Source organism: Bos indicus, chromosome 17 (assembly GCF_029378745.1).
Source record: "Bos indicus isolate NIAB-ARS_2022 breed Sahiwal x Tharparkar chromosome 17, NIAB-ARS_B.indTharparkar_mat_pri_1.0, whole genome shotgun sequence".
Taxonomy (NCBI): domain Eukaryota; kingdom Metazoa; phylum Chordata; class Mammalia; order Artiodactyla; family Bovidae; genus Bos; species Bos indicus.
In genome coordinates this window covers 12,502,714-12,515,423 of record NC_091776.1, presented here as the reverse complement: position 1 = coordinate 12,515,423, position 12,710 = coordinate 12,502,714, and the positions used below count along the sequence as shown (strand labels likewise).

At 46.1% G+C, this 12,710-nt stretch overlaps 1 protein-coding gene across 8 annotated transcripts in view; it reads right to left on the bottom strand.

The window, feature by feature from the left end:
- The window catches only part of ZNF827 (zinc finger protein 827), a 190,585-nt gene that overhangs the window by 4,990 nt on the left and 172,885 nt on the right, over positions 1-12,710 (bottom strand). For 2 of the 8 annotated variants that reach the window (XM_070769035.1, XM_070769036.1), the window contains exons 10-13: positions 12,229-12,400; positions 11,240-11,406; positions 2,966-3,157; positions 2,418-2,610 (exon numbers count right to left, since the gene is read on the bottom strand). In XM_070769035.1, the coding sequence (XP_070625136.1) occupies positions 2,418-2,610; positions 2,966-3,157; positions 11,240-11,406; positions 12,229-12,400 (724 nt within the window). Of the gene's footprint in view, positions 1-389; positions 423-2,404; positions 2,611-2,965; positions 3,158-11,239; positions 11,407-12,228; positions 12,401-12,710 lie in introns of all 8 variants that reach the window. The other 6 variants (XM_070769037.1, XM_070769038.1, XM_070769039.1 and 3 more) reach the window with 6 other exon arrangements.

Sequence of the window (12,710 nt, the reverse complement as noted above, 5' to 3'; positions counted from 1 at the left end):
GTCCAGAGGGGCAAGGAGGGTAAGGGAGGGGCAGGTTCACAGATGTTGCTGAGCTTCGCTCTGTAGAAGCTGCCGGGCTCGAGTCGGTGGTTGATATGATGGCTGTAGCGTGTATGCTCTCTTTACCAAAAGGATGCAAATGCAAAAGTGGCTGCCTCGGCTCTGGACTGGCACCTGCAAGGGCAGGGCCCGGGAGTGAACTGTCCTCGGAGGGTCTGGAGAGGATTTCAGCAGAGCCCAACACACCCAGAGCCCGCGCACTGCTCCTGAGCGCCAAGCCCGCCGTTAGCCTCGGAACCTCAGCTCACAGAAGAGTGCACGCAAGAGAACTATAAAGCCCATTCCCAGGTCAGCTGCACACACAACCCCTACGCCAAGCTGGGCCTTACCTAGAGGAGTCTGAAACTCACCACTGTCCTGAGCTACGGCAAAAGAAAAATAATAGTATAATCTTATTTGATCTGCATTATGAACAGGATATAGAGTACAAGCAGTCCCATCACAGAAAAGCAATTTAGACATCAGCAGTCTGTTTCATGTTAAGGACGTTTCTGTGACCCATGGCTCAATCTTTCTTTCGCTGCTCAGGCAGAGGGAAAGGGTTTTCTACGTTCCCGTTATTTATCGTAAAGACTCTCTGACAAATTACTTCTCTGAGACGGAAAAGGGAAAACAAAACAAAAACAAAAAAGACTCACTGTATAGCCAGAAGGTATTAGCAATTTTGTCAAAGTATTCTTCTACTTGGTCAGCCTAGAACATGAACTATTACATCAGGGACCGTTAGCACTGCATGGGAAGTGTCTACACCTGCAAAAGCATCAGGTTCACGTGGCATCCCCACCAGTGGGCCTGAGGCTCGGGAACGCCGTAGGTCCCCGAGGAAAGGGGGTTCTAACTGGCAAAGCCACAACTGGCTGGGGCCACAGGTAACGGGCGTGACTGGGCTTCTAGGAAGGGCAGTGAGCACTAAACCAACCAAGGAAATACGTGGCTTTTTAAAAAATACGTAAGAGTACGCGTATATTTTGAGGGGGGCAGTGGGAATAAACCAAATCAAATTCCCAAATAAGCACGTGCTAGGCATTTCCCGTTCACGTATTCTTGAATGCTCATCGCCCCACTCCCCTTCCTCCTACCCTCCCCCCGCCCCACCTAATCAGCCCCGACAGTGAACCAAAATGGGATCTGACAGCGGGTGCCACTTCCTCTGTCTGGAGGAGTGTTTGAGGAGGGTTCCCCTGACCGGGCCGGAGCCCAGGGACTCCACCCTGCATTGCCCCCAACACTTGACTCCCGAGCTCCTGCTGGGTCGCTCCACCCCTCGCCCATTCAGGACAGTCATGCCTCTTCTCTTGGCAAGCTGTGAGTTTCAAAGATAAACATGTTTTTAAAAACAAGAGGTGTTCTTGTTCTTGTGTTAAGTAAAATGTCATTTTTCATTCTTTTAATTACACCATCAGTTCAGCTAAACATGAATAATTATGCTTTGAAAATGGTGTGTCTTTCTGTGCCCAGTGACAGATGCTTCTTTCTCCTTTCCTAGAACACAAGAGCCTCGTGAACGGGGCCTCTGATTTCAGAAGCCCCAGGAAGATGAAACTCTGGTAGAGCTCGGACGTACATTTCCCGAGGGTGGAATTATGTTTTATTCCTTGTTTGCCCTTTAGCACCTATTATCAAGCCAGACACACAGCGTGTTTTGATAATAACGGATGGGTCTCTCTTCTGACCAGAGGGCTTGTTGCAAATGTTGGTTAATGATGATGCTCATTGTCTAGGTCTTTGGGGATCTGCAAAGAACATGTGATCAGAGGTGTCAGATCTCACGAAGGAGACACCAGCGAGATCCCAATTCCAGTTCCCGGGAAGGCGTAAGGCATGTTTGCAGGAAGACACGAGGCACGTGATCTCTGCATGAAAATGTTGCCTCTTGCCTGTTCACACTGGCAAGTATCCGATATCTGGAGGCGGGTGTGGTTGGGGTAGTTGTAGTGCTTATTTAAAAGACTTGTGGCAAATCATCTAAAAAATAGAGATGGTGAAGTGCAGTGACAGTGTAATGATTTGCACGTGCGGACAGGTTATAACCCCTAAGTCCCTTACAATCAAATCTGAACGGAACTCAAGTGGTGTAGGCTGAGTCTGCTCTTACATGCCCGTGTTGGGCTGCTTCAGCGAGTTGACCATCTTGGGAAATGGGAGTCTCGTGCTGACATCTGCAGACCCCCTTGGGGACAGGTCTAATTCCTATCCAGCTAAAGGCAGCAGAGGTGTGCCCGACTAATGCCCCCACCCAGGCCAAGCTCCCCCTCTCCATGACCCCAAAAACCTTCAGGGGAGGGGATGGGGCAGGGGTGGAGGCAGGGTGTTTAATAGAACAACACAGTAAAAGGTTCTGTACTTGCTTTCCTTACTTGAGCCCACCGGTGGGGACAGTGTGGCATTTCTTATGTTCCAGCAGCTGTTCGGGGGTCTTCATGAACTTGTGGCACACGTCGCACTCAAACATCCGGGTGATGAGGTGGATCTGCAGATGGCGCTCAAACATGTTCTTCGTCTTGCAGACAAAGTTGCAAAAAACGCATTCGAACCCTGCAAGGACCGAGGCTGGGTGTACCGGTGCAGGGGGCAGAGGGAGAGGAGGGCAGGGGTAGGATGGAGACCACCCTCCTTCTCTTTCCCCCCAGCTACACTGTTCCAGGCACCGCTCCCTGCATCTCTGCGCTAACATGAGTTAAAGGCACAGTTTTGGCATCAATGTCACACTCTCCATCCTTTCATTCCATATACCGATGCAAACTAAGTCAAAAATCCACATGCAAATTTTAGAGGCTATGTGTTATACTGTTCCCAGGCCTAATATCTGCTTCGCAACATCACTTCTCTCCAGGCTTTATCTCAAGACTGGGTCATCCCTGCAGAGTGGATAGGACTGAGCAGCCCAGCCCACCTCCTCCCTTACCTTTCTCTGGCTTTTCCTCACTATTCAGGGAGGGCTGGCTCCCAGGCATGACAGAGATGACCAGCAGGTTGCTGCCACTCTTGTTCTTCTGAGAGCTGTCTGAATCGTCCCTGCTGTTGGCCGAATCACTCAGAGCTGAGAGGGATGAGGAAGAGGGGCTATTTGATTCACTGGGGGTCTTCCTGTCTTCCCCTGAAAAATTAAAAAAAAAAAAAAAAAAACCAGGTCTGTTATTTAGGAGATGAAAACCCTAGAATAATAGCAATCATGGGTGGCGGAGAGCTGGGGCCTCCTGGCTACACCTTCATTCAGGGAGCATACACTGAGGTTTCCTGCTTTGCCAGTGCTGGGTCCCAGGTCCCAGTCACCTATGATGATGACACATATGGTTCTTGGGCGAAGAGTAGATATTCAATTGGCAAGTATTTATTGGGGTCTTATAATAATTTAAATTATAGCTAAGATGAACGTGTTACCAAGTTCTAGAAACTGCGTCATGCTTTAAATGCATGATCTCGTTTTAGCCTTTCAAAAATCCAATGAGCCATGACCATTATCCTCCCCATTTTACAGACAAGGGAAGGGAGACAGAGCCAGGTTAACATGGCTTTGGTCGCGCAGCTAAGAAGTGGTGGACCAGAGCATCACATGGTTTGATTCTAGTGCCGGTGCTCTTCATCAGGGCACTGGGCTCTCCCTCAAAGCCAGTAGTAAACAAATCAAGAGGCCAAGAAAATCTAGCATCAGGAGACTTCTGCTTCTTTTCAAGACAGAGTGTCAGAGACTGGATTTGACCGCTGTTACTGAAACAATGAAAAAAAGAAAACAGACAAAATTTATCAAACAATAATCTTCACAACACTGGATGTGAGGCAATGAAGAGAAGTGACCCCTGAGAGAAAGGGAAGACAAGAGGCGGGCCCTCGGATTGCCCTGCTTCCCGCCTTGAGAGACTTCACCATCCAGGCTGTGGTGCAGGGATAGGGAACCACCTGGCAGACTCACTGAACTGAGGCGACAGAGCTGAGGCTCTGAGGAGATTAACATGCCTGGACTTTGCAGGACAGAGCACCCGAGAGAAAGAGAAGCACAGGAGAAGAACCCAGAGACCTGCAGATGGCCCCCCGAGGACACTCAGAAGAGTCGGGATCAGAGCACGTGTGTGAGGAAACCACCCAAAGTTAAAGGGGAAAAAGCCATCTGAAAGGCTTCAAGAACAGTGTCTGTTTCCACTAGCCAAATTAGAAAAGCTCATAATTCCCAAGGCATTGAGTAGAAAAACATTTACTAGTGGGTAATGATTAGTCTCTCGGATGGAGCACTGCTCCAGACCTGCCTAACAAATCATAAAAGCAAGACCCTCAAAAGATCAAAGTTGCCAAATAATGCCTAAGACAAAAGTCAAGAGTATTTATAGGAATATAAAGTGTACAGCACCCAACAAGGCAACCATCACAGTGTCTGACATCAAACAAAGATGGTCAGGCATGCCAGGAAACAAGAAGACACTACCCAAAACCAGAAAGAATAATCAACCAATCAGATTTGCCAGGAACTGACAAAGTTGCTAGACTTTACAGGAAATGCCATAAGGGCACTTATTGTAACTGTATTCTATATGTTCAGAAAGTTAAGTGGAGATAGAAACGATATAAAAAAGACCCAATCCAAATTCCGAGAGATGAAAATCATAGTGTCTGAGATGAAAAACAGACTGGATGGGATTATTAGTGACTTAGACACGGCAGAAGGAAAGATCAGTGAACTTGAAGATAATCGCAACAGAAATGATCTGAAATGAAAGAGAGAGGAAAAAGAGTCACAAACATGAAAAGAGCATCCGTGAGCTGTGGTATGCCTGCTGGTAGCTTAAGCTCAACTTTAGTTCCTAACCGGGAGGGGAGGGCAGAAGAAATATCTGAAAACACAAAAAATTTTCCAAATTTGAGGAAAAACCATACATCTACAGATCCAAGAAACATAATGAACTCTAAGCATAAGAAAGATAAAGAAATCCATACCAAGAGACATCATAATCAAATAGCTCTAAATGAGTGATAAAGAAAAAATCCTAAAAGCAGCCAGAGGAAAAAAGCTACATTATGTGCAGAGGAACAAAAGTAAATAATATGATGGCAGATTTCTCGCTGGAAGCAATGCAATGGAGAAGTAATGGAGCAACTTCTTTCAAGTACCGAAAGAAACAACTGTCAACCTGAAACTTTATACCCAGTGAGGATATATCTCAAAAATGGAGGCAAGAGGGACTTCCTTGGTGGTTCAGCGGTTAAGATTCCGTGCTTCCACTACAGGGGTCATGGGTTCAATCCTTAGTTGGGGAACTAAAGATCCCACATGCTGTGTGGTGCAGCAAAACAAGAAAAGAAAGACGAAGAAAAAGCTAAAAGAAATCATTACCACAGACCCCAATTGTAAGAAATGGTAAAAAGAAGTTCTTCAGGCAGTAGGAAAATGACACCAAATATAAAAACATGGATCTACACAGAAAGAATGAAGAACACTGGGAACGATAACTGCATGAGTAGACAGACAACCTTTTCTGCCTATTTAACATCTCTTTAAAATATAATAAAAGTAATTTGTTCAAAAATAATGTAGTATTTATAACAGGTAAATATATGATGACAGTAACATGAAGGCTGGGAGAGGAGAAATTATTGTGAGGTTCTTATACTAAATGAAGTGGTATAATACCACTTGAAGGTAAACTGTAATAAATAAAAATGAACATTCTAAAGCCAAGTATCTGTGATTGATCCACTGTTCATGTTCAAGAGACTCAGTGTTTAGATGTCAATCGTCCCCAAGCCAATTCAATGCAACCTCATCGTCTTAGGGTAGTTTAGGGTTGCAACTGTAAGGAGACTGTGCTTCAGTTCCGTTCAAATCAGCCAATTAAGTAATTTGGTGACTGCAAACTGTTAGAAACAAACTTTATTAGGAGATTAAAAAAATAAGTGATATTTTGTATATAGGCATAAGAAGTCCAGAAGTAAAGCTGTAATGGTGGTTACATTTAGTGTATCAAATGACCAGCTTTATGCTTGTTGTTTTTTAATTTGGCTTTCAACATTTTTATGCAGTGACCATGAATTACTTGTCCAATTAAAACATGTGTGTAAAAAGAGGAAGGAAAAATATTTACCAGTTTACAATGCTTTCAGTGTTTCTCTTTGAAGAGCTGTACTTCCTGATGCCTAGAGCACCCAACTCTTACTTCAGTTGGCAATTTAAAAACTCTTGCTCCTGAGCAGAAATGAACTTGGTTCCTGCACAGACAGGAGGTGACCTCACTTACCAACCCACGTGCAGGGATGGAACATGCCTTTAACTCACATCCCTCCTTTGGTACCCGGAAAGCCAGCACCACGACTGCCAGTCTCTTATCTAAATATTGAACCAGTTCAGTCACATTTTGTAGACAAACAGAATATTTTCAGTGGGGGCCCTGAGTCCCCAGCATTGCCTGACCAAATCCATCCTCTAAGACTGGTCTTACCAACAGAATATTGTGCATGATTAAACTAGCTTTTGGAATTAAAAGAGATAAATTTTGGGGACTTTGCTGGTGGTCCAGGGTTAAGATTTTGCCCTTCCACTGCAGGGGACACAGGTTCAATTTCTGGTTGGGGAACTAAGATCCTGCAAGCTGCACAGTGTGGACTAAATAAATAAAAACAGATAATTTTAATTACCATCTTTAAGAATAGCTTCAAGTACCCTCAGGCTTATGGCACTGGGGAGAGCTACCTAAATTAAGAAATGCAGATTCTCCAGGCAAGAATTCTAGAGTGAGTTACCATTTCCTTCTCCAGGTGATCTTCCTAACCCAGGGATCAAAGCCAGGCCTCCTGCATTGCAGGCAGATTCTTCACAGACGAGCAGCCAGGGAAGCCAACTATACGGGAGCCATGGCAGATACTCTGGGCGACAGCGTGGCAAGACAAGCCCAGCCCATTCACCTTGTAATCCTCTGTCTACACAGCTTCCTTTCCCCTCCACATGTGCCCCTTCGCTGTATCTGTAGGGTGTGAGCCAGGTGCCCTTGTCAGCCCAATCCAAGGCTCACTATGATCCCAGTGGTCATTCATCTTCAGCATCACAAAGATTTCTGGTGAAGGACGCCCGTGCACAGGTAATGCAACCTCAAACTCAAGGACGGCCAACTGAAGAGAATTTACAAACCTAAATATTTTGCAATTTAAAATGACAAAAACTGAGCAACTGAGCCCAGAAAAAAATACCAACCCTCTTTCTGCCTCAATACAAATACTATTACATTTTTGGTATTTTCATTTTTTAAAAAGTCAACATCTCAATTTAAAAATTGTTGCCATTAATTGCATAGTGGTTAAGAATAAGGACTTAAGATCCAGAATACCTGAGTTTGAATGCCATCTGTCCCACTCAGGAGCTGTATGACCTGGGACAAGGTATTTAACTTTGTGCTCCAATTATCTCATCTAAGAAATGGAAATAATATCAGTATCTCATATATTTGTTGTGAGACTCAAGTGGTTTTTTATATGCAAAGCACCAAGAACAATGCCTGGCTCATGGTAAGCATTGTTGAAGACTATATTATTGTATTATAAAATATAACATACAATATTTATAAAATATAATAATATTAATAACTTTTTGTATTTTCCCATGTTGTTGTATATACCTGAGATACAGTTGGCTCTCAAAAAATTTATAAAAATAATTATGAATTAATAGTTTTAAGTGATAGTATTATATCCATGGAGTAAACTTATTCTGCATGCATGTGTGAACATGCTAAGTTGCTTCAGTTACGTCTGACTCTTTGCAACCCTATTGCCCACAGTCTGCCAGGCTCCTCTGTCCGTGGGATTCTCCAGGCAAGAGTCCTGGAGTGGGTTGCCATTTCCTGCTCCAGGGGATCTTCCCGACCCAGGGATTGAACCCACATCTGTTAGGTCTCCTGCATTGGCAGGCGGATTCTTTACCATTAGTGCCGCCTGGGAAGCCTTAAACTTATTCTACTCTCCTAAAATATTTCTTTAAAATTAAATTTTAAATTAAAATTAATATTATACTGGCTGCTTTTATTTTTCCTACAGATAAATTCCCAGAAGTGGGATGATTGGGTCATAGTACATTACATTTTCAAGACTCTTGGTGTATACTAATTAGTTTTCAAAAGTTCTGCCACTTTGCAAGGCCATGGCCACAGGAGGATCAGCAGCTTCTGGCAACAGTGGAGAACGTTATAAGATATGCTCCTGACTTAACAGGTGAAACGTAAGCCACTTCTGAGTTTTAGTTTGACTGCTAGCAAGGTTGGGTATTTTTGCTGATGTTAAGTGATTCGTTTTTATTTCTTTCATTGTGAGTTGACTGTTCATGTCCTTTGTAAATTCTTCAACTGGAGGCTCTAAGTGTTTCTAACCAGTTTATATGAATTTTCCATGCTGTAAATGTATTAACCTTTGGTCACTTTTATAAACACATTTTACAGACTGTGGTTTTTTAACTTTGCTTTTCTTTTGCAAACAGAAGAAACTTCTGTGTCAAATCTCTTAGTTTTTTTTCCTTTGTGATTTTGTGTGTCACTCAGTATCTTACAAATCCTTCTCATTCTGGAAGTTTGATAAATATTCTATTTTCTTCAAGCCTTTCTAGGGTTGATTTTTTAACAGGGATGGGTAAGTTATGTGGAATTCTTTTGGTGTCAGTGTGACGTGAAGTACAGATGACTCTATTTTCCAAATAGCTGTTCAAATTCCTTAATGCCATTATTGCAACATTTAAAGACTGCAGCAAAATTTGCATTGAGAAAGCACCAGAGGTAATACCTTCCCTTCCTGATTTTTCTGCAGGGACAAGGAGCCAGAGAGGAAGAGAGTAAGGAAGAGTCAAACACCAAACAGCAGACAGTTCCTCAAATTCCTGCTCAGCACTTCCTTTACCAGTGGGTCTTGCTTGGGTAAGAGGAGCCAGTAAGGAAGTGTGAAGAAGGACGTGGATTCTAGGGAGACTACGTAAAAATCTGTGATTCATGAGAGCTTATCCTGTAGGTTACAACCTCACTTAGGTAACGAGAAAGCACTCAGATCTCCCAGGGTACTGACGCACAAGACGCCCGTTCTTATGACAGGTAAATCAAATGGTAGAGTCTGCCTGCGTGCATCTTCCTGATACAGGGATCCAACTCGTGCCTCCTGCATCAGCAGGCGGATTTTTTTTTTTTTTTACCACTGAGCCACCAGGGAAGCCCCATTATAGAGTATACATACTGTATACATATCATAACTTTGCAATCACACAGCTTGTTGATTACAGACATAGATTGACATATTTTGGGGCAAATTCAAACACCTCAAAGCAGCAGCTAGATACAAGAAACCCTCATTGTGAGACTATTAGCTTATAACTAGGGGTCACAAACTATAACCCTTGTGCCAAATTTAACTTTGTGTTTTTGTAAATCAAGTTTTAGTGGAACACTGCCATGCCCACTCTTTTACATATTGTCTGTGGCTACTTTCCATCCAATGGCATGTCTGAACAGTACTGACAGCAACTGTATGGCCTGAAAGCCTGAGATACTTACTTTCTGGCCCTTAAGAAATACGCTGCTTAGCACCCCTGGCTTATAGAATAGGATAGAACCTTATTCCCTAATAGCAGCAGCACTAAAGGCTTCTACTGTGGTCAAGGAGAAACTTCTTTAATGCATTTCACTCTGGGCTCTCTGTACTAAGTAGGAATCTTCCCCACTATCTCAGAGGGAACAAGATATTGCTGTGTTCCTCGTGGCAATGAGGAGGTGAGTGAGCCTGCAGCGGTCACTCGGGAAAGTGAAGTTTCCAGTGACGACAATTAGGTGAGCAAGTCCAACATTTCTCCAGGCGTTAGTTTCTACGGTTTCCTTGGGGTAGTGTAGAGGGGGCGTGGATCGGGGTGGGAGGAAGAAGGTTCTTGGCTGGGTTGAGGCGCACTTTGGGGTGGAGAGGGTTAGAAGAAAGGAAAGTGTAACAGAAAAGAGAAAAGAAAAATCTGAAAGCCAGTGGAAATGGAAGCGAGGCTGGCCTTTCCCTCCACTGGCCACTCCAGAAATGCTGAATTTAATTTGTCTTGGATGTGGGTTTCCCAGCTCACCTGCTGCCCACGGTGCTAATGTGGTTACAGTCAGAAAACCGACCGTAAAGACGCACCTCCTCGCTCAGCATAACGGCTCTCTGCAGACCTCCGAGTCAGAGCTGCTCAACTTACTGACAAAAGCAAGCTTTTATTGCTGTTGGCGCCACGGAGCCACGGCGGCCAGGAAAGCAGAGAGAGACGGTTCTCGTCCATGCACACCGCCAGCACAGCTGTCAGGGAAATGCCCCTTCCCAAATCCGTCACGGGCCGAGGACGCAAGGGGCAGATCCATTGCCTGGGGCTGGCGGTCAGCAACCTCTGCTAGTGACTTGTAAGCAAAAGGCAGGGGGAGCACCTCTTCATGGTCACTTAATGACTGCACGCTGGTGTCATTTGTAACCATCACTTGGGAGCGGGCGAGTGCGTGGTGGAGTCAAATGTTAACATTGTCAAATGGACGGAGTTAACCAGCACGGCCTTAAAGGAAAGGAAAGCGCCGGCCAAAGTCTTGGCTGCAGCCTTGAGTGGTTTCAGGAGAAGCTGGTTTTCTTTGCGCTTGTACAGAGCTGCCATTCATCGCCCTGGGGTGGGAGGGGCAGGGCTGCAGTCTCAGGGAAGAGGAGGGGAGCCTGCAGAGCTAGGTGAGCTGGGCTCTGACCCCAGAAAACAAAGAGCGGCAGCCCTCTGCCCAGGGTTGCCAGGGGCCATCAGAACAGCGTGGACACAGCGGGCTCCAGCAGGGAAGTGGTCAGGGCTGGTTGTAGACCTTGAAGAGAAGACCTGACCTCTGTGAAGCCTCAGTGTCTCCCTGTGTGGTACACCCACAATAATACGGACGGCGGAGCGCGGTCAGAAGAGATCACAAGCCTAGGGCGTCATCAAAGCTCCATAACTGTTACCTATGATGGTGATGACTGGGATGAGGGACAAGCAGAGCCTCTCAACTGCATCTGAGCCTGTGAATATGTCAGACAGGCGAGGCATCAGCCGGGCCAGGCAATGGCCTTGGGGCTACAGGACAGCATCCTCTTGGAAGGAAATGTCACAGTGACGCGGATGCCCGTCAGGCGAGGCGGCAAGGGGTGGGGGAGAGAAGTGAGGGAAGGGCGAGGACGTGGGGGTGGGGGTGGGGGAGGCGGTCACCTGTGTGCTTGGTGCCGATGTGTGCCTTTATCTCCGCCTCCTCCATGGTGACGAAGTCGCAGGCCGTGCAGCAGATGGAGAACATCCACTGCTCCTTGTCCACGTGGAGTGACATGTGGCTGACAAACTGGACGTTGAGCTCCGTCTCAAATCCACACACGTGACAGCTGGACCGAAAGAGCGATGTGTGAGCTTCTAAACGGAGGCTACTGAGGAGCACGTGGTCCCCTCCCAAAACCCGACGACCTTGACTTGCTTTGGTCCCACCAAAAGGCTAGGCATTAGGAAACTCCTCCGCTTTCTGGGACAGCTCGGAAGTGGTCACCGTGCCAGATGGATTAAATGCCCGCATAATGTAACAATCCCATTCATGCTATAATGATACTAAATAATCATACAGTTAATTCAAAATTACAGATTCCAGATGCTCTACATCATCTAACTGATTCCTTCGGGCAAAGGGATGCAGGACAGCCTGGCCAAGATATTCGCAGAGCTGGTGTGCTGATAAACTCTGCAAGCCTGACAAGTCAGGCTGTAAACAGCAACCACACCAAATACTGATTCATGGTTGACTATGGAAGAGAAACAGGCAGCTCCAGGTACTAAAGGATAACACCTCGAAGGGAAAGGATGAAACCGTGAAATACCTCACGGTTCTCAGACTCATTCTTTCCTTAGGATAGTTCTCAGGAAGCAGTGAGTTGCTCAGTGATAAAGGCGGGAGCTTCCCGGCTATGGGGAACTCATAGCTAATAGCCCCAGAGCCTTCCTCTCTCCGGACCCCACCCCACAGCACCACCTCCATGACCATTTCCCTTTTAATTAACTCTTCCCGGCCACTCAAGCCAGCAGAGGAGTCAGAGCCAATGGAAGCACAGCCCTGAGGCTGAGACGAGACACTTTGTCACGTGTGCCCTAGCAGACGTGCAGGGAGTGTTCGAGAAGGCCTGGGCAGCTGGGACCGGCGGGTTCCACCGGCGGCTCACCTGTAATAATAAGGGTGCTTCTTCCCATCACTGCCTTCGGAGGTGACGGCGCTGACGATGTCCTCGGTGTCCGTGCTCACCAGCTTCACCGAGTGGACAGTCAGGTGCTGGTTCAGGTTTGCGCGGCACTTAGCAGCATAGGGGCACAAGTGGCATTTGTATTTTCTTTCCTCTGGGGGAGAAGGGACAGGAGAGAACCCAAACCACACTCAGAAACGAAAGCCCAACACCTTGCAAAAGGCCACTCAGAGGTATCCAGGACAGGAGGGCGCAAATCTCACTTCCAGTGGGGACAAAGTGAACACTCTGGAACTGTGAATATCTAAAGAGTCTTCCGTGATGGATCAAGTGGTAAAGAATCCGCCTGCCATTGCAGGAGACACAGGAGACGCGGGTTCGATCCTTGGGTTGGGAAAAATCCCCTGGAGGAGGGCATGGCAACACTCCAGTTATTCTTGCCTGGGAAAGCCCATGGACAGAAG